General features: G+C 58.5%; 12 protein-coding genes across 12 annotated transcripts; 5 read left to right on the plus strand and 7 right to left on the minus strand.

The window, feature by feature from the left end:
• Positions 1 to 157: 157 nt before the first annotated feature.
• On the minus strand, positions 158 to 2050 carry FA10DRAFT_263871 (VAMP-associated protein). Its single transcript, XM_025520408.1, has 5 exons — positions 1673 to 2050; positions 1528 to 1559; positions 1296 to 1448; positions 934 to 1205; positions 158 to 862 (listed from the first exon to the last, which is right to left on the minus strand). The coding sequence occupies exons 1-5, from the start codon at positions 1681 to 1683 to the stop codon at positions 479 to 481; spliced, it is 852 nt and encodes a 283-aa protein (XP_025380380.1). The 5' UTR covers positions 1684 to 2050; the 3' UTR covers positions 158 to 478.
• A 144-nt stretch (positions 2051 to 2194) lies between these two features.
• FA10DRAFT_277077 (acid protease) lies at positions 2195 to 4503 on the minus strand. Its single transcript, XM_025523355.1, has 3 exons — positions 4203 to 4503; positions 4049 to 4141; positions 2195 to 3979 (listed from the first exon to the last, which is right to left on the minus strand). The coding sequence occupies exons 1-3, from the start codon at positions 4377 to 4379 to the stop codon at positions 2369 to 2371; spliced, it is 1881 nt and encodes a 626-aa protein (XP_025380381.1). The 5' UTR covers positions 4380 to 4503; the 3' UTR covers positions 2195 to 2368.
• Positions 4504 to 4851: 348 nt separating this feature from the next.
• On the minus strand, positions 4852 to 6243 carry FA10DRAFT_263873 (putative GTPase Rho1). The gene is made up of 5 exons (XM_025520409.1): positions 5923 to 6243; positions 5813 to 5854; positions 5553 to 5750; positions 5343 to 5477; positions 4852 to 5261 (listed from the first exon to the last, which is right to left on the minus strand). Exons 1-5 carry the CDS (start codon positions 5977 to 5979, stop codon positions 5106 to 5108), a joined length of 588 nt encoding a protein of 195 aa, XP_025380382.1. The 5' UTR covers positions 5980 to 6243; the 3' UTR covers positions 4852 to 5105.
• A 722-nt stretch (positions 6244 to 6965) lies between these two features.
• Positions 6966 to 8847, plus strand: FA10DRAFT_257530 (ERG4/ERG24 ergosterol biosynthesis protein; the record flags this gene model as incomplete). The annotated part of the gene is made up of 5 exons (XM_025519861.1): positions 6966 to 7279; positions 7337 to 7505; positions 7541 to 8146; positions 8220 to 8758; positions 8826 to 8847. The coding sequence occupies 5 exons, from the start codon at positions 6966 to 6968 to the stop codon at positions 8845 to 8847; spliced, it is 1650 nt and encodes a 549-aa protein (XP_025380383.1).
• A 190-nt stretch (positions 8848 to 9037) lies between these two features.
• FA10DRAFT_15731 (hypothetical protein) lies at positions 9038 to 10256 on the minus strand. The gene is made up of 3 exons (XM_025518136.1): positions 9779 to 10256; positions 9617 to 9717; positions 9038 to 9547 (listed from the first exon to the last, which is right to left on the minus strand). Exons 1-3 carry the CDS (start codon positions 10137 to 10139, stop codon positions 9143 to 9145), a joined length of 867 nt encoding a protein of 288 aa, XP_025380384.1. The 5' UTR covers positions 10140 to 10256; the 3' UTR covers positions 9038 to 9142.
• Positions 10257 to 10747: 491 nt separating this feature from the next.
• On the plus strand, positions 10748 to 12667 carry FA10DRAFT_263876 (DER1-domain-containing protein). The gene has a single exon (XM_025520410.1). It carries the CDS (start codon positions 10821 to 10823, stop codon positions 12171 to 12173), a length of 1353 nt encoding a protein of 450 aa, XP_025380385.1. The 5' UTR covers positions 10748 to 10820; the 3' UTR covers positions 12174 to 12667.
• FA10DRAFT_263877 (Translin) lies at positions 12238 to 13463 on the minus strand. The gene is made up of 4 exons (XM_025520411.1): positions 13290 to 13463; positions 13108 to 13198; positions 12943 to 13043; positions 12238 to 12882 (listed from the first exon to the last, which is right to left on the minus strand). Exons 1-4 carry the CDS (start codon positions 13359 to 13361, stop codon positions 12373 to 12375), a joined length of 774 nt encoding a protein of 257 aa, XP_025380386.1. The 5' UTR covers positions 13362 to 13463; the 3' UTR covers positions 12238 to 12372.
• A 1467-nt stretch (positions 13464 to 14930) lies between these two features.
• FA10DRAFT_15726 (hypothetical protein) lies at positions 14931 to 17475 on the plus strand. The gene has a single exon (XM_025518134.1). The coding sequence runs from the start codon at positions 15124 to 15126 to the stop codon at positions 17311 to 17313; it is 2190 nt and encodes a 729-aa protein (XP_025380387.1). The 5' UTR covers positions 14931 to 15123; the 3' UTR covers positions 17314 to 17475.
• Positions 17474 to 20615, minus strand: FA10DRAFT_263879 (Arginase/deacetylase). Its single transcript, XM_025520412.1, has 2 exons — positions 18620 to 20615; positions 17474 to 18405 (listed from the first exon to the last, which is right to left on the minus strand). Exons 1-2 carry the CDS (start codon positions 20547 to 20549, stop codon positions 17639 to 17641), a joined length of 2697 nt encoding a protein of 898 aa, XP_025380388.1. The 5' UTR covers positions 20550 to 20615; the 3' UTR covers positions 17474 to 17638.
• A 238-nt stretch (positions 20616 to 20853) lies between these two features.
• On the plus strand, positions 20854 to 23098 carry FA10DRAFT_263880 (RIO1-domain-containing protein). Its single transcript, XM_025520413.1, has one exon. It carries the CDS (start codon positions 20885 to 20887, stop codon positions 23075 to 23077), a length of 2193 nt encoding a protein of 730 aa, XP_025380389.1. The 5' UTR covers positions 20854 to 20884; the 3' UTR covers positions 23078 to 23098.
• Positions 23099 to 23125: 27 nt separating this feature from the next.
• Positions 23126 to 24520, minus strand: FA10DRAFT_273813 (putative vacuolar atp synthase subunit D; the record flags this gene model as incomplete). The annotated part of the gene is made up of 2 exons (XM_025523185.1): positions 23363 to 24520; positions 23126 to 23277 (listed from the first exon to the last, which is right to left on the minus strand). Exons 1-2 carry the CDS (start codon positions 24267 to 24269, stop codon positions 23126 to 23128), a joined length of 1059 nt encoding a protein of 352 aa, XP_025380390.1. The 5' UTR covers positions 24270 to 24520.
• Positions 24470 to 26603, plus strand: FA10DRAFT_247337 (hypothetical protein; the record flags this gene model as incomplete). The annotated part of the gene is made up of 2 exons (XM_025519449.1): positions 24470 to 24635; positions 24709 to 26603. The coding sequence occupies 2 exons, from the start codon at positions 24470 to 24472 to the stop codon at positions 26601 to 26603; spliced, it is 2061 nt and encodes a 686-aa protein (XP_025380391.1).
• Between the last annotated feature and the right edge of the window lie 64 nt (positions 26604 to 26667).

Genomic DNA, 26667 nt, shown 5'->3' on the forward strand with positions numbered 1-26667 from the left:
TCTCAGGGCCCCCGCCCTGTCACACAAGATTTGCCGGCACATCGACAGAGCATAGTCTCAGAGGTCAGGCAAAGCTTTGACGGAGGAAACGGTCTTCTTCATTCGCGCTCATATTGGACACAGGGAAGGAAAGAGATATAGAAAGAAAGTCGATGGATGGATGGAAAGACCAAAAGGCCACAAAAGCGGAAATGTGGGAATGACAAAGAGGGGGGGACAAAGCTAGACGCGGAAGGAGAAGAATTGACGCAGAAAGCAAGGCCCGCTCAGGAAGAAAAGGAAATGAGCGTGGATGTGCGTGTTAGTGCAGCCGTCGTCACTACCGAGAAAAGCCAGAGTGGAGATATCAGAAGTCAAAGGCCACGAAATGTCGTTGACGATCTTGTCGCTACCGGTGCCAGGAGGTCCTGAGCCCTGCGCCGAAGAAGGAAACGAAATGTCCGGCTCAAGGGGATGTGACTGTGCCGGCTCGCCTCGCTCAGAGGAAGAGGTAGGTGAATGCAAAGACGCCAAAGCAGATAGCGGCGACAATGTGGACCGGGACGCCCTCAGACGCCGGCGCACCTGCGGCCTGCTTCCTGAGCGACTCGACCTGCGACTGGAGTCGCTTGACCTCGTTTTGCAGCTCGGACTGGCTCTTCTCGCTGAGATCGGCCGATCCAGCACCACCACTCGCTGTCTGTTGCGCAGACCCAACGGCACGGGCGCCAGCGTTCTTTGTCGCGGCATACGCAGCTCCAGCACCGGCAGCAGCAGCTCCACCGGCAGCGACAGCGGCAGCACGGGCCTTTTCAGTCGAAGTTCCGTCGGTGTTGGCAGAAGCATTTTGAGCGGCCGCCACAGGGTTGTAGCCGTTTTGAACCTGGGGAGAATCGAGATGTCAGATTCGTTGCTCTACAGTATCGCTTGCTACGTATAAAGGCAGTGACTCACTGTAGCGTATTTCTCGTCGCCGCCACCGTTGCTCATCGAGCTGCCCATACCGTCCTCGCCCTCCTCGGGGACCGGAGCCGTAGTGGCAGGCAAGAAGGCACACCGGATCTTCTGCTCGTGGATCGCGCTCTTGTCCTCCTTCTCGACAAGACCCCAGATGTCCTGCAGGCTCGTCGTCTCGCGCTCCGGTGTGATGATGGTCGACTGAACAAGGAACTTGTCGCGGCACTTGGCTGCGGTAGGAGGCTCCTCCTTCATGGGCTGAAGCAGGACTGTTTGCAAAGAGTTCTCGGCGTCAGTCATCTCCCATTGAAGAGAGCAATGCATTCAGCTAGCCAGCTCGCGAACAGAAGAAGACGCACCTTGAACCTCGACTTTTTCACCAGGCTCGATACGGCCAGAGTTGGGCCGAACGCAGTACTGCTTGGGGGCAGTCGTCTTGACCTTAAAGGCGACGGGCTGGTTGTTCGGGTTCGACACCTGCAGCGAGCGCTTGACAAGCTGCGTGAGCGGCCCTGTTGGCAGTAGCGAAGTGGGTCACTTGTGAGCATGGAAGCCAGTGGTAGCAGATCAGAGTTTTAAAGAGATACTCACGAGGGAAGCCCAGTTGGACGTGAGGGTTGAGGCTGAGCAAGGGAAGGAAAGGGGAAAGCATGTAAGTCAGCCGCCAGCTTCCCTATTTCTTCGAAAAGAACATGCATCCGTCCTTGCTTCACTCTACGAGCGTGCAGATACTCACTCGACAGACATCTCGACAAAAGGCTATTGAGGATCGGTGACGAGAGAGGAGGAACCCTTTTTTGGAAGTTTAGGTCTATACGTCGATGAACGTTGGAAAGTGGGGTGATCCTCTCCGGCGTCAATGCAAACGGGCTAATTGGAACGCTCTCCTTTCACTTGCGTGTGCCCTCTTGAGCTGGAGTGTGTTTTCTCGGCGCTGAGTACGGTAAGCGGGAGGGATAAAGGTAGAAAGAAGACGCGAAGGTCGGCGGTAGTGAAGTGAGGACAAGGAGACGTCGGTTGGAAAGAGGATCCGGCTGCGTCAGTGGAAGCCGAGCGAGCGACACAGAGAGTCTCAGGGCGGGCGGGGACAATTAGTGGCCACGCGCGAAGCAAGGCTATGTTTCAAAAAGGAAAAGGGAAAAAGAAAAAAAGCAGGCCAGCTGCCAGCGAAACCAATTTTGTATTGGCTGCTCCACCCGCTGTACGCCGGGCATTGACACCGGGCAGCTCGAGCTTTCAATTCGGCATACGGCCGCAAGGCAGGACAGGATAATTAAAGCAAGAAATGAAAAAAATACAGATATAGTGCTGAAGCTGACAAAAAGAAGCCAGGGCGGCGTCCATCGGTGCAAGCAAGTCCGTGGGTGAGAGAGATGTACTGGTACAAGAACAAGTGCGGATACAGCAAAGAGAAAGAAAGAGGGTGTGACGGTCATCGCAGGGCCGATGAAGGAGATTCAGAAAGCTCGTGTTCTTCAGAGGAAAAGTGCGTATCGGCCTGGCTGCCATGGGTGGCCAGGCTGCGCCGGCCGTCTTGATGCTGCTGCTGCTTTTTACGGTATTGGTTGCGGATCGCGTTGGCTTCCCAATAGCCAGCCGAGTCGACATCCCATGCCTGCGACGTCGATGCCGTGGTGCTCTGCCCGCCTGCATTGTTTGGGGTCAGCGATGCCGGGTCGACGTCATCCTCGACGAAGTGACCGTGCAAAATGGCCAGCTGCCTTGCCTCCTGCCGCTCTTTCTCAGAGGCATACGGTCCAACGAGGGTCGAACCCCCACGGGCATGAACGAGATCGTCCTTTTCCTCTTGATCACCGACACCGCCGTCCAAGCCGTGGAGATGCTCCTCGCGAGCGCGCCTCCGCTTGAGAATGAGCAACAGAAAAACCATGATAGCGACGATGCCCACGAGTCCCACAACGACACCGACGGCAATCTTTGCGCCCGTGCCAAAGCCGCCCGTGGGACCGTCGTCGGCGCCCGCGATCTGTGAATTGTCGCCCAGCTTCTGTCCTTGAATGCGGACTTTTTGAAAGTCGGACAGGGCCTGGTTGTAGGTGTCGGTGGTATTGTAGAGGGGATACAGGCCCACGGTGGGGCGCACGCATCCACCCTGAGAACCAGGCACTGGGTTGTCGAGGATGGCATCGCAGCTGTATGCGCTGTAGACGCTCCGCAGAAAGGGCGCGCCTAGCACAAACTCAGCGGGCAGGTCGCTCTGGTTGCCTGCACTGTTGAATGGTTGAAAGGCGCCGATGCAGCCGTCGGCATTGGAGGCCACCGCGCCCGAGGTGCTGCTCTGCTTCAGGTTTGCGTCGAGGGGATGGATGGGGATGATGGCGCTACCGACGAGGATGGAGATCTCCATCTGCAGCTTGCAGTCGACATAGTAGCCTCCGCTGCCGTCGCCTGCCGGACCCACGTTCCATGCACCGTACATGGCGTTGAGGAATTCACTCGAGGCATAGTTGAGAGGTGCTCCCGTATCGAGGATAGCTAGAGGAATCTGAGCGCCCGTGCTCGAGAGCGGAATCTGGACCTGTGTCCCGTTGACGGTGACGACGAGGTCGCTAACGTACAGCTTCCATTTCCGCGTCACCTCGTCCGAGTCGGCCACGGCGCTGGACCACTTCATCGACTCGAGGGCAGGCACAAATGCCGTATCGACGCCTCCAAACGTCAGCGTCGAGTCACCGTTGCCGCCATCGGAGGGCAGCCTCTTGAGCCCGACGCCAAAGTACCTCGAGCCCGAAGCGGCGCCCTGCCAGAGGCCTGTGAGAAGCGAGCCCGTCTTGGTCGCGTCGTCGATGGTGTTGTTTGGGTTCTTTTGTCCCACAAACATGTCCTGCTGGATGACACTGTTGGCCGGTAGTGCCAGACCAAGGATACCCGTTGCGTTCATGTTGGTCAATTGCTGCGAGTCGACCTGGTCTGCAGCCGCGTACGCTTGCGAGGCCACTTGGGTACCGCCAAAGGTCACGGGCGATGTTACGACCGGGCCGCTCGCGCTTCCCGAAAGATAGAAGATGGAAAAGTCTTTACCCTGCAAGTCGATCCAGGAGGCATAAGACAACCTTCACATGCTCATATGGGCTTGACAGAGGCAACTCACTGTTTCGGCAGACTTGCTGTCGTCAAAGAGGTAGACCTTGTTTCCCTCCTTGCCTCTGCATGAGTCCGTCTTGCACTCTTTAGAGGCGAGCCACTGTTCCGACCTCGTCAGCTACTTCTCTTACTTTCTCTCACTGCAATCGATGTACACGCACCAAATCTGAGCTGCCAGTGTCGACCTGAACGTTGACTGTCTGGCCCTCGACGTCGATCGGAGCAGTGTAGGTGAGCTGCCCGCCATTAAAGGCCCTCTGGAGTGTCACTTTTGTCCCGTTTGCGATGGCGCGTCGATCGACGACCCGCCGCATTCTATGTGTTGTCGTCTCCATCATGTCCGGCACTCTCTAGACTTCCCCCTGCCTAATTGTTTCTGACAAAGGGTCAGTCTAAAGGAGAGACAAGGTGAAAGAGGGAAGAGGTGTGGATGGAGAATGGTCGCGGCAAGCTCCCCTGAGATTAAACTGATAGAAAAAGGCAAGGCTCTCTCTCTCAAATCGTCAATGCGTGTGAAGGCACATCCCCCCGTTTTGGATTAGTCCATTTAGTCGCATGATTTTCAATCTCAGCCAAAAGGGCCCTCTTCCTCGCGCCACTTAAGATCGGTACTTTCTTGAATTCCAGGCTCAGTAAGAAGCGTTGAGGAAAGAAGGATAGTTGTTGAGAGATGTGTAAGAGGAGAGGAATGAGAAGAGACAAAGAGAAGAAGAAGTAGACAGTAGTAAGAGGCAAAGAAGGATGAAAGCGTGCAGTGGAGTCGTTACGTGACGGAGAAGAGATATAGAGGCAGAAGAGGAAAACAGAAAAGGGGGGGGGGGGGGGAAAGAGCGAAAACGAACGACGAGCTCAGAGATGAAAGGAGCTTCGTGAGAACGTTCATCGTGATAATGTGTTTGCCAGTCGCTCTGTACGACCGTATCCCTCTCTTCTTCCCAACCCCTTCCCAGAACTGTTTTCCACGCCCTGTCCTGTCCTCATCCTCGTCCTCGTCATTGTCATCGATCTACTTCCAGCACACCTCTCTCCAGTGGAAAGGGTCGCTGACGCACAAAATGTGACGATTAGAGGACCGTGCACTTGTTCCTCTTCTGTCCGCCTCGCTTGCTGAGGAGAGCCGCCCTTGTCGCGTGCTCGAACACCTCTCGGACGCCCTCGCCAGTCTTTGCCGAGCACTCGAGGTAACGGGCGGCACCAATCTTTTGAGCGACAGCCATACCCTGGGAAGGTGACAGTGTCAGCAAGAGGAGATCTAGCCAAGGAGAGGAAAAAGAAGAAGAAAGAAAGGACCGACTACGCACCTCCTCAGGGCTCACTGGCCTCTGGCTCGTCTTGCGCAGCTCCTCGATGATCTTTGGGTCCCGACGCAGGTCCTTCTTGCACCCAACGAGGATGATGGGCAAGTTCTGACAGAAGTGCAGCACTTCGGAAATCCACTACTCGAGTCAAGACAAGGTGGGTGAGCAAAAGAGCAAGTGAGGATGTCGCTTCGCTTTGAGCTAGCTACGCACCTTTTCTTGGACATTGTCGAGCGAGTCGGGCGAATCGACGGCAAAGCAGATGAGGATGACGTGCGAGTCAGGGTATGACAGGGGTCGCAGGCGATCGTAGTCTTCTTGACCCGCGGTATCCCAAAGAGCCAGTTCGACGTGCTTTCCATCGACCTCGACATCGGCCACGTAGTTTTCAAAGACGGTGGGGACGTACACCTGCGCGAAACGTCATCAGCTCTCCCATGCCCATCGCCACCGCTGTCCTGGACATTACTCACCTCAGGGAAGGTGCCACGGCTGAAGACGATGAGCAGGCAGGTCTGTTGCAGAGGAGAATGGGTCAATACCGCTGCGCAGAGGCAAATACGCGCGTGCCGCCAGTGCGTACCTTACCACAAGCTCCGTCGCCAACAATGACGAGCTTCCTCCGCAGGCAGTCGGCCATGCTGATAAGAAACGTTCGAAGAGGTTGAGAGGAAAGAGAGAAGGGGTCTATCGATCAAGCGAGCCTCGTAGCGGGTGCAAGGTCCTCTGCTTTGAACTAATGGAAGCGAGGAGGTTGTTCGTAGAGTAAGGCAGACGGGGGGCGCAGCCTTAGTAAGAAAATACGATGCGGTGCGGGTGGATTGTGGCAATGCGATGTCGTTCCGAGGGTTGGTGGCAGATCAGACGAGAGGAGATCGATCCAGCCTGGAGGTGTTAGTGAAAGGGGCGAGATACCGTCGCGCGGGCAAGCGTGGCACCGCGACAGAAATTCAAAGGGTTTTTAAAAAAAGAGACCAAAAAAGAAAAACCCAACCCATGAATTCCAAAACTTCATTTCGGCATTAAATACAATCTTGCTTGCGAGACCACCCGGTTGACGTGACGGCAACGACGGCGGTGACTACGTTAATGGTGCAGTCCCCCTCGGATCTCTTCCTACAGCATGTGCAACGAGCGTGTTGCGCAAAGGTCCAGAGTGAATGGAAGATGGGGCATAGGAAAAGATTCACGTATCCGAGCTGTCACGAGATCCCGAAGTCAACACGGGGAGTCTCGCCGCGAACTGTCGTCTGGAATTGGTGGCAGTGCGCTCCACGTGCCGCGGAAGGCTCTCAAGCTTCCCCAGGACCTTCTATGTTCAATACCTCGGTCGGGACTTGGCTTCTTCCTATGCCAATATGTCCTTTGCTATAATCAGACGTGCTCAAGGCCCCCCTTCCAAGCTCCTTTAACAAGGAGATCTGTCACGGAACGGAGGACTCATGCCGTGCTGGACCTTGCTGGCAAGAGGCCTGCATGGCGATTGAGAGATTCGAAGAGAGGACGCTAGCTGCCTTTGGAAACTGGAAAAAAAGAACGCAGACGCGCGCGACTCGAAGCGATTTCTTCCTGCCTCTCGCTGTGCCTTAGAACTTTAACGTCCAGAGCTCTCTTCGGTGGTAGAGAATGGTGGAAAGCAACGGAGGCGCGGGCCTCGCAAATGTCCGTGAGCGCACTGCAGAGCTTCGACAGCGCCAGGCGGCTGCAGAGGCGACCAAGAGCGACGCGACGGAGCAGGACATTGCCGATCAAAAGGAGGCACACGCCAACCTCATCAAGGCTCGCAACACAAACTACGAGCACCGATATGGCCATGTCGACATGCGAGATGACCAGATTGTGGGCGGAGGAAAAGAGACAGCTCTCCAGAAGTACAATCCTGGCATCATCATCAGCGAGAAGGGCCGCGAGCAGGACAAGAAGCTCGATGAGCATTACGAGTGAGCGGAAGCATTTCCTCTTTGTCATTGCTCTGTGCTAAAAAGCGCCGACATCAGATACGAGTTTGGCGGTCCTCTTGGCGTCACGGCCATGATGACGCTCTTCCCGGTCCTGATGTACTATCTCTGGATTTGCCTTTGGTTCTACGATGGCCAGCTCGTCATCCCCAAGAGCTTCGACGACATCGTCCCCTTCCTGCACCGAATGGGCCGGCATGTCTACGATGTAGGTCAAAGAGAGACATCGGTGCTGGTCTGCAGCCTGCTGACGTGCTGGTCATTCTCAAGGACGCCTTCCCCACAAAGCGCGCCTTTGCCGGCTACGGCGGTCTGATGGTTTTCCAGTTCGCTCTGGCTGTCGTCATGCCCGGGTACTGGCAGGAGGGTCTCCCGGTCCCTTCGCTCGGATACAAAACGCTGATGTACAAGTGCAACGCCCTGTCGTCTTTCTACGCCACCCTCATCGTCTGCGCTGGCCTGCATCTGACAGGTGCCTACCGGCTGACGACGATCATCGAGCACTTTGGCGAATACATGACCGTGTCCATGATTGCCGGTTTCGCCGTCAGCTTCGCCACCTACTTCCACGCCGTTCTGACGGGCACTCAGCACCGCATGAGTGGCAACTTTGCCTACGATCTCTTCATGGGTGCAGCTCTCAACCCTCGGATCGGCAATGTGGACCTCAAGATGTGGGCCGAGGTCAGGATCCCCTGGGTGCTCCTCTTCCTCATCTCCGTCAGCGGTGCATGCAAGCAGTACGAAGTGTACGGCTATGTGACAGCCAACATGGCCTTTATGGTCCTGGCCACGGGTCTCTACATCAATGCCTGCGCAAAGGGCGAGGAATGCATCCCTCAGACCTGGGTGCGTACATGCATACATGGCATTGTGGCCTATCGAGGAAGCTAGTGGTGCTGACGACAATTTCCCTCGACAGGACATGTTCCACGAGAAGTGGGGCTTCATGGTCATCTTCTGGAACTTTGCCGGGGTCCCCTTCACCTACTGCTACAGCATCGTCTACATGGCCGCGCACCCGCCCCACTACTACAAGTTCAGCACGCCGACCTATGTCTTTATGTATGCGCTCCTGATCTTTGTCCACTGGGTCTTTGACTCGTCGATGGCACAAAAATCGCGCTTCCGAATGCAGCTCCAGGGCACCCTCAAGGTCCGCTACACATTCCCGCAGTGGCCCTGGTCCACACTCAAGAACCCACGGTACCTGCAGACGGAGCACGGCAACGCGCTCCTCATCGACGGCTGGTGGCAGTACCTCCGCAAGCCAAACTACACGGCCGACTGGACCCAGTCGTTCCTCTGGGGCGCCTGCGCGGGCATGAACTCGGTCATCCCGTACTTTTACTGCCTCTTCTTCCTCGCCGTCCTGACGCACCGCTGCGGGCGCGACTTTGAGCGCTGCGAGCGCAAGTACAAGGAAGACTGGGTCAAGTACTGCAAGATTGTCCCTTACCGGTGCGTCATTTTGTCGTTCAGTGTGCAAAGCATCGAGCTGACTCTCCTTGTTTTCTCTTTTCAACAGTTTCATCCCCTTTGTCTACTAGATGTAGAGCTCCCTAACCCACGTCCATCGCCATCTTTCACTCGAGCCCTCTCCTGTCCCTGTTGTTGTCCTCAACATCCACCGTAATCCCTCCGCTAATCCTGCCACTAAATACTCCGCCGCTGCAGAAATAAGGAATCCTTTATATTTCCTCAGAGGGGACTGCAGTAGAAGCCTCAACTTCCTTTTTTTGGGGGGTGGTCGGTCGGCCGAAGTGGGGGATATACAGAAAAGAGTGGTGTATCAAGTCACAGGGCACGAGTCAGGAAAGGATCTAGTCGGCGTAGATGCGCAGCTCAGTACACGGGCGGTGTCTTGTCGGCGCCCTCTCTCAGCGAGCCGAGAGTGATGCCCTTTCCCGTCTTTTTGTCCTGCTGCGACCGGAGCTCGCCCAGGCTGGCCTTGGTGCGGGCCGCAGACTGGCGGTCGTCCTGGCGGATCGCGAGGCCGCTTGCGCGAGGGTCGGAGACGTAGACTTCCTCGCGCGCCATGAGGGAGCGCTTGATCTTGCTCTCGCCCTTGGGCGACCGCCGCGAGATGGGCGCGAGCCTGCCCACGGCTGGGTGGCCCGCGGCCTTCGACTCGTGCGAGGAGGCCACGACGGCGCGGAGGAAGGGCACGATGCGCAGCCTCGAGGGATCCCAGACGCCTGCCTGCACGTACTCGTCCTGCATCACACGCGATCGCACGTCTTCAATCGACTAGGGAGAGGCGCATTGTCAGCAATGCACCGTGAAAGATGGGGCAATAAGAAGGGGCAATAAGCTCACCTCGCCGAGGACAACCATGAGGCTGCCAATCATGCTTGAAGCCGGGCCGACTTCTTCGTCGACTTGATCAAAGTCGCGCTTGAGGAACCCCCCGCCAAGCTCTGCAAGGGTACCGAGTCTGAGCAATTGGTTCAACAAGAAAGTTGCAGGAATGAACCTCACCGATCAGTCCAGACTCGATGCCTTCGGCAGCTCCCTCGAGGTGCCTCTCGCGCACCTCGAGCCGTCGTGCGAGCGCACCCGGATCGGGGTAGTCCTCTGCGATGACAAGATAACGATGAAGCGGCTTGTTCGACTTGCCAGAGTAAGACCAGGGCCCGCTGGCCCGCGCGCTCGTGGAGAAGCTGCTGCTGCTGCTGCTGTTGCTGCTGCACCCTGCAGCGCGGCCGCTGCGATGCTGCTGAACCGAGCAAGAGGCGGATGCCGAGGCGGACGAAGACACGTACGCGGGCGTCGCGTAGAGCGAAGGGCGAGCAGCGCGAAGCATCCGCGCAGAGCCCATCATCTGTCGAGTCGCTGCCATTTTTTTTTTCTTTTCTCTGTATTCTGCTTCGGTACAGCGAAGAGAGAGGGACAAGCAGATGGTGGGAGATGATGAGAAGCGGGGAACGACGAGGTCTCGGCCTTTGTCCTCCGTCAGTCGAGAGCCGTCGGTGCCTTTTTTTCCCTTTTCTTGCAGGAAGAAATTGAAAGGAGAAAAAAATATAGAGAGGCAGCGCAGCAGTAGCCAGGCTGGGGAGAGTGTGATAAAGCAGTCTTATCTTTCATGGGTCCTTAGACCCTCCGGCGCTAAGCAGGGTATTATTTCATTAGAGGTTGGAAGAGTGACGTTTGCACTGTGGAGAGCCACTTTCCCCGGCCTGTACGTGGCCCGTGGTAACTGACGGGCTGATCGACAGTGATGGCGCGAAGAGGGAACTGGAGAGCATGCCTGAGCGTTACACACCACAACCATTCATGGCGGGCTGATGCGCAGCTGACGTGATTCCAGACGCGAAGATTAGTGGTGATGCAGTCTGCTCAGGGACAAAGCCGGCAGATCCGGGGCACCGCGCTTCACCGTCAAGCCACGTGAGCGGATCCCATGCTCCAGCGGGTGGTCTGTGCCTGGTGGCTCAATTTTAAGGCTCCACGTCTCACCAGCTCTTCTTCACCTCTCCTTTAGAGAAAGGCACAGAGGCACCCGTCGTTGGGATTTGTTAGCATGGACGAGCTGCTCAAGATCCCGCCCGTGACGCGGACGCTGCTCGGGAGCACGCTTCTCGTCACGCTCCCCGTCCTTCTCCAGCTCTCGAATCCGTATCACATCCTGCTCTGGTGGCCTGCCGTGATCCGGAGATGGCAGCTCTGGCGGCCCATCACTGCCTTTTTCTTCGGCGGCAAGGGTCTGCCACTCCTCTTTGACACCTTTCTGCTGTTCCGTAACAGCACTGACCTCGAGCTCAACACCTTCTACCGACGCACGTCCGAGTATGCCTGGGCGCTCATGCTCATCGGCTCGCTGATTCTGGCGACAAACTACCCACTGGGGTCCCCCGTCCTCTTTTCGCCCATGCTCAACGCGCTCACCTACCTCTGGGCGCGCTCGAACCCGCATGCGGTGGTGAGCATCTTTGGGCTAATCAACTGCCCCGCGCCCTACCTCCCCTACGCCTACCTCGCCCTCGACCTTGTCCGCGGTGGACCGGGCCTGGCGGTGCAGAGCGCGACGGGCCTCCTCTCGGCCCACATCTACTACTACCTCGCCACCATCCTGCCCGCCACCGACGGCGGTCGTGGCCCACGATGGTTGCCGGGCGCGCCAGCCTTTCTGCAGAGGCTGCTCCCAGACAGCCTTGACCCTGCCACGGCACACCAGCAGCCGCAGCAGGGTGGTAGTGTCCGCTCGACGGGCTGGGGCGGCACCGCCTTTGCGCCCGCTGGTCGCTCCTTTGGCGACTCTAGCGCACGCACCCCCGCACAGCAGCAGCAGCAGCAAGGTCGAGCGCTCAACTCGTCAAGGTCCGCCGGAGGAGGAGGGAGCTGGATCCCGTCGTTTCTGCGTGGGGCCTCCTCGTCTGCGTCGGCTTCCAGACCGGGCGCTCGGGCCTCCGGACCCGACCGCGAGGCGATGCTGGCCGCTGCCGAGGCGCGACTGAGGAGCCAGCGGGAGCAGAGCATCGCGGGACGCAATGCCGCCGCGAGCAGGGCCGCGCAGCAGGCATCTGACTCGCCAGAAGCGCGCGCCCGCGCCGCACGCACCAATAGCGGCGCCACTAGTGCAGCCGCCGCGGGGAGTGTCCTGGGCGAGCAGGAGCAGAGCCGGACGAGCGCACGGCCATTTACGAGCACGACGCCGTCCAGCCGAAAGTTCAGCTTTGGAAAGGAGGCAGCAAAGGGCAGCGGCGAAGACAAGGACGAGGAGCAGCAGGAGACGGCCAGCGGCTCGGGCGGCCGAGTGGCGGAGATCAGGCGGCGGGGCGCAGCACCCAACAACGAAAATCAAGAGGGAGAGGGCAAGGATGGCCAGGCCGACAGGGGCCACGACTGGGGCCAAGGCAGAAAGCTGGGAGAGTAAGGAGGAGGAGGAAGAGGCGCATACATACACACACACGCCCGCGCGTCGTCACAATCTTGTGCCCTAATGTCCAATTCATTATTCATTCATGGGTGATATGGGCCACTTCTGAAGATTGTGATGGTGCTGGTGCTGGAGTTGCTATCGTGCAAAGGCCCTAAATTTGTTGATACAAAGTGTGGTAGGTGTGTCTAAGCGTTCACGCTGCTCTTGTCCCTGCGAGCAAGTCGAGGACGGCTATCGTCTGTGCCTCGTCCGCCTCGAGGCCCAGGCCGCTCATCTCGTTGCTCTCCTGCGGCTTGACGAGACCACGGAGAGAAATGTCGTAGACGACCTCCTCGATCTTCTTGACGTCGTACTTGATGCTGTCGAAGCGCTTGCGCAGGCTGTCGTTTTTCAGATTCAGCAGCTGGAACCCAGCGTGGAGGTCCTTGACAAAGGCGCTGAGGCGGAGGGGCGTCGCGAAGTCGCCCAGCGTGACGCTGTTGACGGCCAGGCGCGAGAGGTCGTTGATCATGCTCACGAGCGAGTGAAGGTACTCTTCGGTGGTGAAGAGCAGCCGGCCGTGCGTGGCGGCGGGCGACGCCGCGTCGAGGGCGAGGATGCGCGCCGTCTGGTCCTTGGTGATCAGCCGGCCGGTGCCGAGATAAAAGGTCAGCGCGACGGCGTACGAGGCGCGCTGCAGCGTCATCGACCACGCATCGTTCCACTGTGAATGCGGTCGTGTCAGAAGTGCAATTTGAGACAGGGGTCGACACGGGACACTGACCTTCCAGAACTGGTTGTCGGGGACAAGCTCGACGAGGAGACGAAGGTCATGCCTGGCCTGTTCGAACGGCGGCACCGTCTGATCGACAATGTTGGTCCGCACTGTAGCGTGCTTGGTCAGCCAGACTTGCGCATTCATCAGAAGGAAACGGCGTGGGAGGCCCACCTTGGTTCGCCGGCGTCGAGTGGACCCGGTTGAGGACCGAGGCTAGGGAACGGTAGGTCTTGTCGAGCTCCTTTGCCTGCTCGCGGATCTTCTACTCGAGCGAGCGAGCGAACGAACGAATGGGGCAACCTCGCTGCTGTTCAGCCTCCGCTCTCTTCTTCCCTAGCTTCCCTCATGCTCACCTCTGACAGCGCCCTGTCTGCCTCGAGCTCAGCCAGGAGCGCGCTGAAGTCGACTTGCACACCAGATGCCATTGCGAGGCGATTCTATTGTTCCCTCTCTCCCTCTCTCTCCCTTTCTTGCAATTGAAAGGCGCTCGATGGGCCGTCCTGTCACTCTGGTGGAGAAGAATTGAGCTGCAGGTAGTCGAGGCACCAAGGCCAAAAAAAAAAAGTGCCTGGCTTCGCAGCCACGTGGGAACAATAGGACACGGGGGGATTACTACTTAGCAAAAAGGCAAGGGGGCGGACCTTGAATTTCGATCGGAAACTCTAAAAGCGTAGTAGTTTAGTAGTCTTAATGTCGAACAGCAAACAGGGCTCTGCTAGCGCCTGTGTCTTTTTGAGTGCGTGACAAGCAGTTGCAACGGGCCCCCATCTTCTCGGATCCTCTAGCGCTCAGACCCCATTCGACGTTGGATCTGGTTCGCACCATCGTCCGTCGCCGCCGTCGTCGTCATCGTCGTCGTCGTCGCTGGAGCGAGCAAGCGCGTCCTTTTCTTATCCCCCTTTCTCCTCCCTCGGCCGGGCTGGATCAGGAACATCGGGGACTGGAAATCGACTCTCGAGAGTGCGCCGGCGTCGGGTACGTCATATTCGTCTCGTGGGGGAAAAAAGGAGGAGCGGACGGCCAAAGTCTGGCGCGTCGGCACAATCCAAAAGCGAAAAGTAGTGATTGAGACAGCGAGCGAGCGTGGGCGTGAAGGAGAAAGGGCGAGTAGTTGTATCGGTTCGCTAATCGCCATCGCCAGTGGGAAGAAACGACAAGAACACAGACCCATGCGTGCTAGTCGCGCCTCGAGATAGTCAGTGGGTCCGGTAGATGTGCTGCGTGCAGTAGCAGGAGCACGACTACCATCATGAGGGCGCTCTTTGGGCGGCGCACCGCTGCGCCCGCCGCCGGTGCTGACGAGCCAGCTGCCGCTTCGAAACCGCCGGCCGCCAATGGCAAGGCAGCCCACGCTCGCGGCGAGCAGCGGAGGCGAACGACGTCGACGCCGGGTGCCTCCTTCTTTGGGATGGGCGCCAGCAGCATCAGCAGCAGCAGCAGCAGTAGCAACAACAACAACAAGAACAACGTTGGATCGACGCGCAACGGCGTGCCCAGCTCGTACTACGAACCTCAGGATGTGAGCTATCCGACTAGCCAGGGCGCGGGAGGGGCGCAGGAGGCCGCTCGGTCGAACGGCAAGGCCGGGCCTAGATCTTCGATTGCTGGCACCGTTGGCCGAGGGCTCAAGGCATCCAGGGGCAGGCTGAGCGATACCGCGCAGACGGGCTTCAGCGCCACGGCAGCCGCCGGCGTAGGCGACGCACCAATTAGCCAAGTGCAACCGACAGGCAAAGGCAGCGGCAGCGGCAGCGGCAGCGCCACTGTCGGTGGCGAAAGCATTCGTGATGGCAATGCACATGCCTCAAGCCATGGTCCGTCCGAGTCGGCAAAGCAAAAGGTCAAGAACAGATACGACTCCTGGAGGAGGGCGTCTGGCGCGCAGACAAGCAAGACATCCGAGCCCTCGTTGACATCGCCGCCAGCGGCCTCGCACGACTTGCCGGCGGCGTCTCGCTTGGGTGATGCGTGGAATGGCCCTGCATCCTCGGGCAGCCGAGCAAAGCTTTGTGAGTAGGCTCATAGACTCTCTTCTCGAGACAGGACGTCCAAAGACTGAGCTAGAGACAAACATCATCAGCGCCTGCCAAAGAACTCCCTGATCTCCCTGCAGGTACAGTGAAGAAGATTGCTGCAAGCCCATCTGGACTGGTCTCCACTCCGGGTGACGAGGCGCCTCTGTACGTCATGAATGCAGCGGGGTCGTCCAAGGTACAGAGGAAGACTGCCCCCGCGGCTCCGGTCGCGCAGACCCAACGCCCAGGCGAACCGCAGACGAGCGGCGCAAGGCAGGAGTCTAGCTCAGGCACAACGACAATAGCAAAGGGCGCAGTGACAACCGCGTCACCTAGAGACGAGGCAGAAGCCGATCAGCAGACGACACCACGTCCGGACTTGCCCTCATCTGGCCATGGCGAGCTTCCATCGATTCTCATGACGCCTCGAGCAGGGAATACCACACCGAGAGTTGGAACTGCCACGCCGACCTTTTCGACAATGCCAAGGCCACACTCGTCGCCAGGGCTCGACGCCAGTGACACTCAAAGGCTTCGGAGTCAGAAGCTGGCGACATCGTCAAAGGCATCGACGATGAGCCGCACCCCGAATGCACTGAAGAACGCCAGGAATAAGCTTGGGAGTATTGCGCGGTCCAGGGACAGCTTTTTCTCACCTACGTCCAGCGCTGATGCTGCCTACAATGGCGATGTGGTGGGCGAAAAGGCGGGCCGCAGCAAGGGGAGCCAGTCGAACCAGGTCGGCGTTGCAAACACTGCACCACCTGTGAGCGCCTCTGCCGCACTTGCCAGCGAGCTCAACGATCTCGCCGTCGCCCATGACGAAGGCTTGTTGGGCGAGGAGGAGTACCGTCTGCTTCGACAGGGGGCATTCGATCGCCTGATGAAGAACGGTGCGATGGAGCTGCCGCAGGAGGGTGCCATCCGAGGTCTGGGAGTCGTGAGCGCTGATCCCGATGCGACAATTCCTCGCAGACGAGATACAGAGCCCCTGGCCTCGGTGCTGGAGCAGCAGCAGCAACAACAACAACAAAAGCAGCAGCAGCAGCAGCAGCAGCAGCCTTACAGTAGAGAGCGAGCGTCGACACTATCGCAGACGCCGAGTGTTCTCAGTCTTCTCCGACGAGCATCGCTGCTCAGCGGTAAAGGGAGCGAGAAGAGGGCTTCTACAGACCAGCACCAACACCTGGACCCCTCGTCTTCGTCGACTGCGAGCGTCCGACAGCACGCTTCCAATCCTACGCTCGGTGGGCGGCGACTCACCAATGACTCTGGCTCCCTCTTTGCATCCAACAGCAGCCGCGTCCACTCGCAGTACAGCGGTACCTCGGGCGGCCACGGAGGCACGCCAAGCTCTACGACACGGTCACTATCTAACCTCCGTAGGGGTGGCTCGAGGCGGAAAAAGGAGCGAGCAGAGGAGCTCGAAGAAGCCTATCGAACTGCCAGAAGCACCAGGAGCCTTCGCGGCGCAGCCAGCCAGATTCTCGTTGATCCTTCTTCGAGCCTGGGCGTGGGCGATGACTCCAATGCATCTGTGGCCCGGATGAGTGCCATGGGTCTGTCGATCTCGAATGGCACATCGCTCCTCGGCGTCGACTATGCGGACAAGAGCTCTTCAGAGATCAAGGCGGAGCGCGCCGTCGTCGAAGCGGAATACGCTCGGCTGCTCGAGAGCTTCAGTGCCATGGAGCAGATGTCCATGGGCAGATATTCCACGCTCGACTATCAACAGCTGAAGAAGGCCTGGGCGCTGAGCGCTCTCAACCATGGAGGGACCATGCCGGACGACATTGAGGATCCCGATGGCAACTTTGTCCTGGTCGAGGGCGGAGGCGAGAGCGAGCCAGCGGGGACTCAAACGACCAAGGATGGCAAGAGAAGCAGTCAGACGGGCAAATCGAACATCCGAAAGACAAGAAGCGGCCCTCTTTTGCAGCCTTTCAACTCCTCCACGGGGGCTGCTTCTGGCTCTGCTAGCAGTCTCAATGGAGCTGCCCTCTTGAGCCCCCCTTCGTCGTACCGTGGACCTGGCTCGCCGGCGTCCTCTTCGCCAAACAACCGCAGCAGGACCTCGCTCACTTCTCTGTCTCCACCTTCGTCGCCCAACGCACCGGTCCGAGGAGGCAGGGCGGCCGGGAGCTACTTCAGCGGTGCAGTCATAGAGGCGCCACTAGACGAAGCACGCTCAAGCGGTAACACAGACGAAGAGACGGCACAGAGGCTCATCCTCAGCCTCAAGACGGACCTTGACGAGATCGCGAAGCGGAAGCAGGATGTCGCTGCAAAGTACAGCGCACGGTTGGACTTTCTGAAGAGCGCCACGAGGAGTGCTCTGATCCGCGAGGGCCTCAAGCGGTGATGGCCCAGTCATCTAGCCTCTCTTCTTCTCTCCTTTCTCCTTGCGCTTAATACGTCTGGCTTTGTATCAATTCCTTTTTGTTACCATCTTCTAACCCCTCATTCCCCCTTTCTCTTCTCCCTCCATGTTCCATTTTCCTCTGATTTTTAGTGACGGATCAATAGCAGCAACTACCATTCTAGCTCCTCTTCTCTCTTTCGCGCGCGGGCGGATCAATCGCAATAGTGCATACAGTCTCCAATCTATCTACTTCTGTCCAGGGTATCAACACACATAGTACGACTCCTAGTGGTACACGCCGAGAGAAAGGAATTTACGCTCATCATCACCCTGAAGCATTTGTGCCCCTCGCCGACCTCAGCTCCCTCGGCGTCCAGGGCGAGACGGGTACGGTGGGCTTGAGCAGGCCGGCCTTGCGTTCTTTGTTCGCCTGCGCGGCAGTCCGGCGTTCGTGGCCGCACGCCTCCCACATCCTCCAGAAGGCCTCCATCGTCGCGCCGAGCCAGTCGCCCGCGCTGCTCTCGGGAAAGCCCTTGCGCTTCGCCAGGGGCGTGGCGTGCGCAGAGGCACTGCTGCTGCTGCTGCTGCTGCTGCTGCTGCCGGCTAGCCCATGCGCGCCACCGAGCTGCTTCGAGACGGCCTTTTCGAGCGCAAGGAGCGCCGGCAGGCCGTACCACTCCTCTCTCGTCGCGAGCGGCGGCCCTTGTTCTTCTTTGCTGCCTTCTTCTCCTGCAAGCGAGGAAGATGAGAGTCCGACGAGGTGCCCAATCGTGGCGCTCACGAGTGCCCGCTCGCTGTAGCCTCCTTCCAGCACGCTCACGACTTTGCCCCCTGTCCTCGTCTCGGCCAGGCGCCAGACGACATCCCGCGTGAAAGTCTCGTAGAAACTGACTGGCACGTACTTGCCGTGCCGCTGCATGCCAGGCAGCTCGTGCTGGCATGCATCAAAGCCCGTCGAGAGGACAACGAGCGATTTGGAAGGCGTGGACTCGGTCCGAGCGAAGAATTCGTCGGCACGCGAGAGCAGTGCGCGGTACTTGTTGGCGTACAGCTCGGCGAATTCGGACGGCGAAGAGTGTGAATCGAGATGAACTGCAACGATGGCAGCGAGTCAGTTCCAGTCCAAAGGATGGGACTCAGAGGGATGCAGCTTTTCAACAATCTTCAGTGAGGTCACCCTCCAAGAGGGTTTGAAGGAGATCAAGAGGACTTTCGTCAAGTCCCTCAGACCTTTTACTTGAAAGTCGTGGAGTGCTTTCACACCCACCCATCACGAGAATCGATCAAGAGGCAGAGAGACACTCACTGTTCCAGATCCACTGCCCGTGGGCACCCATGATGCAGGTGCTTGCGTCCTTGACCAGCCCCTCGTCGCCGTCCTCGCAAGGGAAGCTTTCGATGTCGTGAAGCGAGCCATAGAACATCTTGAGCCCCCTTCTGCCCGCGTCCATCTCTTGCTCTGCCACGCTGACACCTGCAGATCTTCGAGGGCCTCGGATCGTGGACTTGTTAGCAGCCAATTTGGCCTCGCGCTCGGCGTCCTTGCGAACCGAATCAGCATTGATTCGCCATGCAAGCGACTGCGTGCCGTTCCCGTGGTGGAGATCGATGTCCAGGACTGCGATGCGGTCGATACCGTGGGCCTCGTACGCATGTGCGGCCAGAACAGCGACGTTGTTGACCCAGCAGAAGCCAGAAGGCTGCGTGGCCGAGCAGTGGTGGCCTGGAGGCCTCGTGAGGACAAACGCGCGCTTTGATGGTGGCCGTGCAGGTGGGGCCACTGAGGCAGGCGCAGGTGAAGGTTCGACGTTGTGGTTTAGCGGGACTGGTCGAAGGGATTTTAAAAGATCGTCTACGTCGATACGTTCCACCGCAGCATCCTCGGACGGATCACGGAGGGTAGCAGCTGCAACGACACGATCCACGGCGGTGCAGCAGGCACCGAGGGCCGCCTCGATGGCTCCTCTCGTCCCCTGTGCCGTCCAGTGAGAGCCTTGCTGGTCATTGTCCAAGCCCTTTTGAGGCACGGCTGCTGCTGGGCGAGGCTGTGGCGTTTGTGGGTCCGGATTCTGAGGATATGGCGCAGTCCTGTTGGCCGTCCCTTCTGGCGTCTTGGGTTCTGCTAGCGGTTGCTGGTGCTGAGGAGTAGACGGTGCTTGCTTGTCAAAGTAAGTCGACGCCTCTTTCACCTCCTCCTCCTTGACTACCGCTGGCTTTGGTCTCGGCCCGCAGAGATAGAGATCGCCCTGAGGCAGGTGGATGGGCACTTCAGATAGCCTAGCGGACCCCTCGTCTTCATCGGAAGAAGAATCGGCCGACTCTCGCACCTTGGGCGAGCGCAGCTTCCGCGGCGGACGGGGCGGGGGTGCCGAGAAGGGCGCCTGGGCGCACAAACGGAGAAGAAAGTCGGCATAGGAAGTCGGCAGATTCTGTCTGTTGGCAAAGACATCGGAAGCTGCCTTGGCTGCCTCTTTGGCCGCGTATTGTGAGGGCTCACCCTGTGCTTCCGCACCGAGCATCTCGTCTGGATGTGCGTGGATGTACCGCAGGGCAGCATTGGACGTGTTGGACAGATCGAGCGCGCGAGATGACAAAAGCACTGAAAATGGCTTCAGAAGGGTGGCCTGTCCCCTCGCGCTACCTGCTTCGACAACATTGAGCCTTCCTAGCCGGTCGGAAAGGTCCATGTCTGCATCGTCCTGAGCTGGCCCGCCGCCCTCAGCTTCGCTCTCGAGCCGGGCCAAGACGGTGGACAGTCCGAGGAGGACACCCCGTATCCGCTCTGGCCGCTCGACGATGAAGCTCGTGTCCCTTCCTCGTACATATCTGTGGCCAAGCACAGCTGGAGCGACCAAGACATCGACGAGCGGAGGTGGCAGAGTGGAGGGCGCAGGCTGTCCGGCACCTGGTCCCGCATCCTGGATGCTCGATTGCGCAAAGGCTGAAGCGAGGTCGTCGAGGCCACTGTCGTCGGACGGGCTTCTTGCTTGGCTCAGACGTAGGTTGGAGAAGGACGTCTGCCCGTTCAAGAGCCCTTCAGCAGCGTCTCCATCATAGACGTGATCCTCTTGCTTCACGCGCACCCCCGCCTCCTCGTGTTCGTGTCCTTGAGACTGACTCGGCTCTTGCCCCGTCACTTGTCCGCTCGCCTCGCCTGTTCCCTGACCAAAGACCGGCTCCTCATCTGCCGCCGCCTTTCCATGATTTGGATTCTTGAGCTTGACGACAAGCGGCATTGCCTCTCGATGCTTCTGCGCCCCGCCCGATAACCAAATCTACAAAAAAAGCGGTGTTGTTGTTTGTCTTGGGTCCCATAAAAGTCGCGTCCGACCTTTCAGCCCTCACTTACCCATGTCAGGCTGACATAATCCAACTCAATTTTTTTTGTCCTTGGGCCAAAGCCAATTCCAAGAAGAAAGCTTTGATTTTTTTTTGTTGGTGAGCCGTGGAGGGCAACAGGACTTCTTGAAGTGGACCAGCATCACTGCAAATGTCGACGGCGTCTTCGAAGGAGGATCAATTTGAGGATGCCGAGTCGGGCTCTGAGTATGGGGAGGCAGCGGGCGAGATGATGGAGCCGATCGACTCGTCGAAGATCAAAGCATGGCTCGACAAAGGCGGAGGCCAAGAAGAGGAGGAAGACGAGGAGGAGGATGAGGAGGAGTATGACAATGAGGAAGGGGAGGAAGCGGAAGATGGGGAGGAGGAGGAAGAGTTGGAGGGCATGGGAAGGGTAGAGGATGCAGACTGGGATCTAGCGAGGGGCGACTTTACGAAGAAGCTCAATCGGTCTCGGCAGCTTGCCTCGGTCGGCGGACAGCAGCAGGCAGGCGGGAGCCACAAGGCGCCTACCACTCCCCTACCGGCCATGAACCGACCTCGAGCAGTTCGCAAAGCTGCACCATCAAAGGACTCCCAAGGCTCTTCATCAACGACACCAACGATCAAGGAGAACGAGGAAGGGTCCGACAGGCTCAGCCACCTCACATCCCGGCTGAGAATCAGCGACGCATACGATCCATCTGCCTCTGCGGGAGGGGCCGTCTCTGGCAATGTGCACCGCAAGGGCATCTCTGGCAACTCGGAGAAGCGTGTCCGCGACAAGTCAGATCGAGCCACAGTGCAACAGGTCCTGGACCCGCGAACGCTCAACATCCTCTTCAAGATGCTGATGCGCGGCCTGCTCAAGCAAGTCAACGGCGTCATCAGCACGGGCAAAGAGGCAAATGTGTACCACGCTTCAACGTACCCTGTAGGCAATGTATCCTCGAGTGAGGCACTTCGAAACGACGAGGTACGACCGCAAGACTACCCCGACGGAGGTGCGCTGGCCTTGAAGATCTACAAGACGACGATTCTCGTCTTCAAGGATCGCGACCGGTACATTTCTGGCGAGTTTCGCTTCAGACACGGCTACGCAAAGCACAATCCTCGCAAGATGGTCAAGCTGTGGGCGGAAAAGGAGGCGAGAAATCTCAAGAGACTCGTCAGTGCTGGCATAAGAGCACCGAGGCCCATCGAGCTGAGGGACCACGTCCTCGTCATGGAGCTGCTGGAGACAAAGCGAGATGAGGGCGAGAACGGCGAGTCGAGCCAGGGCAGCTGGGCCAGCCCGAGACTCAAGGACGCGGAAGAACAGATCGATGCTCGGGGCCCATCGACGTGGGAGGACCTGTACCGAGAGCTGGTGGCCTCGATGCGGACCATGTTCCAAGAGTGCAGGCTGGTGCATGCCGACCTGAGCGAATACAACGTCCTCTACCACCGCTCCCACCTCTTCATCATCGATGTCTCGCAGTCCGTCGAACATGATCACCCGAGGGCATTCGACTTTCTGCGAGCGGACATCGAGCACGTCGACGATTACTTTCGTAAGCGGGGCGGCGTTAGGACGCTGGGCCTCAGAAAGACATTCGAGTGGATCCTGCGGCCGGTCGCTGGGGCTGCTGCCCAGCAGAGGCAGAGAAAGGGCGGCCAGGTCGGCCTGGACCAGGTGGACGAGGCCGAGCAGATGGGCCTCACCGTTGCACAGGAGCCTCTCGACGATGGAGGAGCGAGGCGACCGTCTGCAAATACCCAAGCCGCGGAAGAAGAGCAACCGCAGAATGAGTTTGTCGAGGACGACGAGTCGATCGCGACGGCTCTCGCTGTGGCCAGTGGGCCGTTTGCCAAGATTGAAAGAATAACAAGAGCAAAGGGCGAGAGCGAAGTGGAGCTCATGGCCGATCTCAAGCGCATAATGGAGCTCCAAGAGGAGCGAGAGAACGCCGAGGAAGACGTCCAGAGGTCGAATAGCTCAATTAGCGAGCATGGAAGGGATCAAGACGCAGAAAGTAGGGCTGCATCGGCCAGGGCAAAGGGAGACGAAGCCGTCTTTCGGCAGGCCTACATCCCCCAGAGCCTCAATGAAGTCTTTGACCCCGAGCGAGACATTGACGTTGTCAAGCAGGGCGGAGCCAAGGACCTCATCTACGGCAACGTTTTGGGCGTCGAGGATGAGCAGCAGCAAGAAGGCTCTGGTAGCGACTCTAGCAGCGAGGAGGAAGATGACGACGAAGACGAGGACGAGGATGGAGATGGGGAGGAAGACGAGGGAGAAGGGGGAGCGAAGAAGAAGAAGACGCCCAAGGGCCACAAGCACGAGGATCGCGATGCCAAGCGTGAGAGAAAACGCGAGGTCAAGGAGGCTGCGAGAGAGAGGCGGAAGCACAAGATGCCAAAGGCCGAGAAGAAAAAGAGGATGAGAGCAAGCGGGCACAAGTAGACATTGCACAATACACATCGTTCATTTCATAAGAGAGTGACCATCAAATCACACGTTGACAAAGTCACTGATCCGGTCTCGAACACCTTGAGCGATGCACTCTGCGATCCAGGTGATGGACCTGATCTCCTGCTCCTTGAGCTTGAGCCACGAGTAGAAGATGCCAAACTGGAACTGCGTGATTGTCTCCACCCGGTTCACTGGATCGAAGAGGTCTAGTCAGCATGAAGAATATCTTCCTGTAGCACTATAAGCAGCAACAGCCTGGTCGAGGCAGACACTCACGCCTTGTCTCTTCCTTGAACATCTTGTCCTCTAGCCCCTCTGCCGCCCCGTCACCGTCCCCTCCACTGCCGCCGTCGCCTGCAAAGAAGCCTCGGTACTCTGGCACCGACTCGCACACGGCCCTGACCTGGTCCACATCGTCTGCCTTGGCCAGGATATTGTTGCCAGCCGGGAAGAGCCTGCCGATGGTGGGGAACAGGCGGGCACGCTCCTCCTTTGACAGCGAGGTACCAAAGGAGTTGAGGGTAATGTTGAGCACGCGCCGATCGGCCTCGAACGAGAGGAGCTTCGTCATGCTCTCAGCCGTCGACCCGCCAAGCGACTGGCAGAAGGCGGCAAAGTCTTCCAGATAGGCCTTGTACAGCGTGTTTCGGATGATTTCAATGTTGAGATCGTCGAGGTCCGACGCAGAGAGGCATTCGCGGAAGTAAGGCGCCAGCGGAGTCTCGACGAGGACAGAGTGGAACAGCTCTTCCACCGTCGTGGCGACGCACAGAGCAGGCATCGTGTCGAATACGCCCAGGGGGTGGCAGCGCTGGAGCAGTTCGTGGGTATCTCTCTCATGCAGGGTGCCGGTGATCAAGAGGATGACATTGTCGATCATGTACGAATACGTGAGGTAGTCGAGAAACTTGGCGAGGTCGCCTGTCGCGTTCGACCGGAGGTAGTCGAACTCGGCCACCATCTTGCCCGTGGCTCGCTCGGCAATGACGGCCGTGCTCAGCGGAGGCTGCTCGTTTGCGAGAAAGTTGCCATAGTCGGTCGCGCTGAGCTGCATGCGCAGGTCGTCGAGCGTCTCGCACTGCGTCAGGCTCGCGTATTGGTGACTGGTTAGCAGCGACGCCCTGTAGCCTCGAACGACGCCCTCGGCAAAGCCGTGCGCCATGTTAAAGCTGATCATCTCCATCTTGGGCGAGGATTCAAGCAGGCGAGCGACAAGACGAGGGGAAGCCAGTCTTGAAGTCGAGGTGGCCTCCTGAGCCTCGATTGTATGAGGCCACGTGGAGAAATTTCAACTGCTCAGGCCATCTTTTTGGAAGGCTTGGATTAGGAGAAGCCAAGACTTCGCACACCCCCTCGACAAGGTCGTGCGCCGCGCAAGGAGAGATGGGTGAGGAAAGCAATGGGGCGCAAACGACTGCAGGAAGAGATGATGGAAAGGATCCAGCACGAATTTCGCCTGTGGAAAGCATCGAAGTGACCATCGAAGGCAAGCCCGCTAGGCTATCCTTCGACGATGACCTCTTCTGGCTCAATCGGCAATCATCGGCTGGTGGCCGCATCAGTAAAGGTGAGATGAGCCAATAGACAACAGCTTGCTCAGCCGTTCTGACGCCGCCAATCAGAGCCAGCTCGCGCCTACCTCCTCGTCCCCCACCAGCTGGTCCTGCACGCCTCCTTCATTCCAGATTCGGACGGCGGGTCGCTTCTAGTGCGCTTGCTTTCCCCACCTCTGACCAGCACCGGCGCCACACCACTGCTGCCCTTCAAGAAGTCAAAGAGCAGGGCGCAGCAGATCCTCGAGCTTCAGAAGAGCCTCGTTGAAGAAGAAGAAGCTGCTGCACGCGACACCTCAGGATCATCGCCGAATAAGCTTCAAGCCCAACTTGAGGGCCCCTGCACCAATCTCCGCCTCATCAAGATTGAGGCCAGGATCGAGTCCCCAGCACTTGCCGCTGGTACCATCAATGGAGGTGGTGAAGCTGTAGATCCTTCATTTGCTTCGCAATGGGCCGCAAAGTTGATGCGTCTGGCATACCCGCACTCGTCACCTCATCGTAGGCTGAAGGTGCTTGTCAACCCCGTTGGAGGGCCTGGAAAGGCTCTACCCCTCTTTACGAACCGCATCAGACCAGTTCTCGAAGCCGCAGGGTGCAAGCTCGACGTCACGATTACCACACACATCAACCATGGCCTGGAGTTGGCGAGGGATCTGGCACTGGATCAGTACGATGCGGTGGTATGCGTTAGCGGTGACGGCATGCTTCACGAGGTGCTCAACGGTTTCGCCGTTCGGAACGATGCGCAGACAGCACTGGCAATGCCGGTCGCTCCCATTCCGGCCGGCAGTGGAAATGCAGTCGCTCTGAATCTGCTCGGCGTCGCTCAGGGCTTCAATCTCGCTTTGGCCTCGTTGAATGCCATCAAAGGCACACCCTTGCCCATTGACGTCTGCTCCGTGACGCAGCCGGCCATAGCAAAACCCAAGAGGAGTACCACAGCAGCATCAAGGTCAAAGAGGAGGAGTATGAATGGCGTACCGTCCTCCTCGTCAACATCTACAACAGCATCCTCGCCCTCGTCGGCGGTGGCAACACTAGAGCCTGCAGACGCCGACCCTCAGGAGCTGACGACTGCGCCTGCGAAGCCCTACTCCCTCCACTACAGTTTCTTGTCCCAGGCCATCGGTCTCATGGCCGATGTGGACTTGGGCACCGAGGACATGAGGGCATTGGGCGACGCCAGGTTCGTCATTGGCTACATTGGCGGCGTTCTTGCCAACAAGGTCTGCGAAGTGGACCTTGATGTCAAGCTGGGCGAGAGGGGGACGATGAACAAGGCTGAGATGCGGAAGAAGGTCTTGCAAACGAATCAGAGGGCGGATGATGTCGATGGAAAGGTCACGGCTCCTGACGTCCCACAGGGTCCAGATGACGGTGATCATGCATCGCTTCAACATGGAGCCGTGACTGATTTGCTTCCAGTCGAGGGAGAGGAACCTCCTGCCTTGGAGATCATTGATCCGTCGTGGCCATCGCGACAGGCAAATGATACAAACCCTTCTGAGAACGCGTCTCAAGCAGCTGGTCCGGGTCCAGGCTGGTACCGCATCAAGTCGACCATTTCGGCCCTGTACGCCGGCAAGATCCCTTACGTCGCTCGCGACCTGCTCCAATTTCCCTTTGCCTTGCCTGGTGATGGATGCATCGATATGGCCCTAATGCTGCACGGCGGTGGACGCAGCGGAAAGCTCCGCGCCATCAACGGCGCCGAGCGTGGAGTCGTTGTGTACGATCGGGCACTCGCATACTTCAAAGTGGAAGCCTATCGTGTGACGCCTCACTTCCAGCCGGGAGACAAACGCCTCAAGAAAGGTGGCCTCGTAAGCATAGATGGCGAACATCGACCCTACCTCCCCTTCCAAGTCGAGGTCGCGCCAAAGCTCAAATTCAAAGTCTTGAGCCTGTACGGCAAGTGGGTCGTGCCCGACGTCGCGCCGCCGGAGGACAAGGATCCATAGGATTGGCTCCGACGCGAGCGACGTGCTCAGCAAGGCCAGTGGGTGCCGGCAATCTTTACGACGC

Source organism: Acaromyces ingoldii (genome assembly GCF_003144295.1).
Source record: "Acaromyces ingoldii strain MCA 4198 unplaced genomic scaffold FA10scaffold_1, whole genome shotgun sequence".
In the NCBI taxonomy this organism is placed as follows: Eukaryota; Fungi; Basidiomycota; class Exobasidiomycetes; order Exobasidiales; family Cryptobasidiaceae; genus Acaromyces; species Acaromyces ingoldii.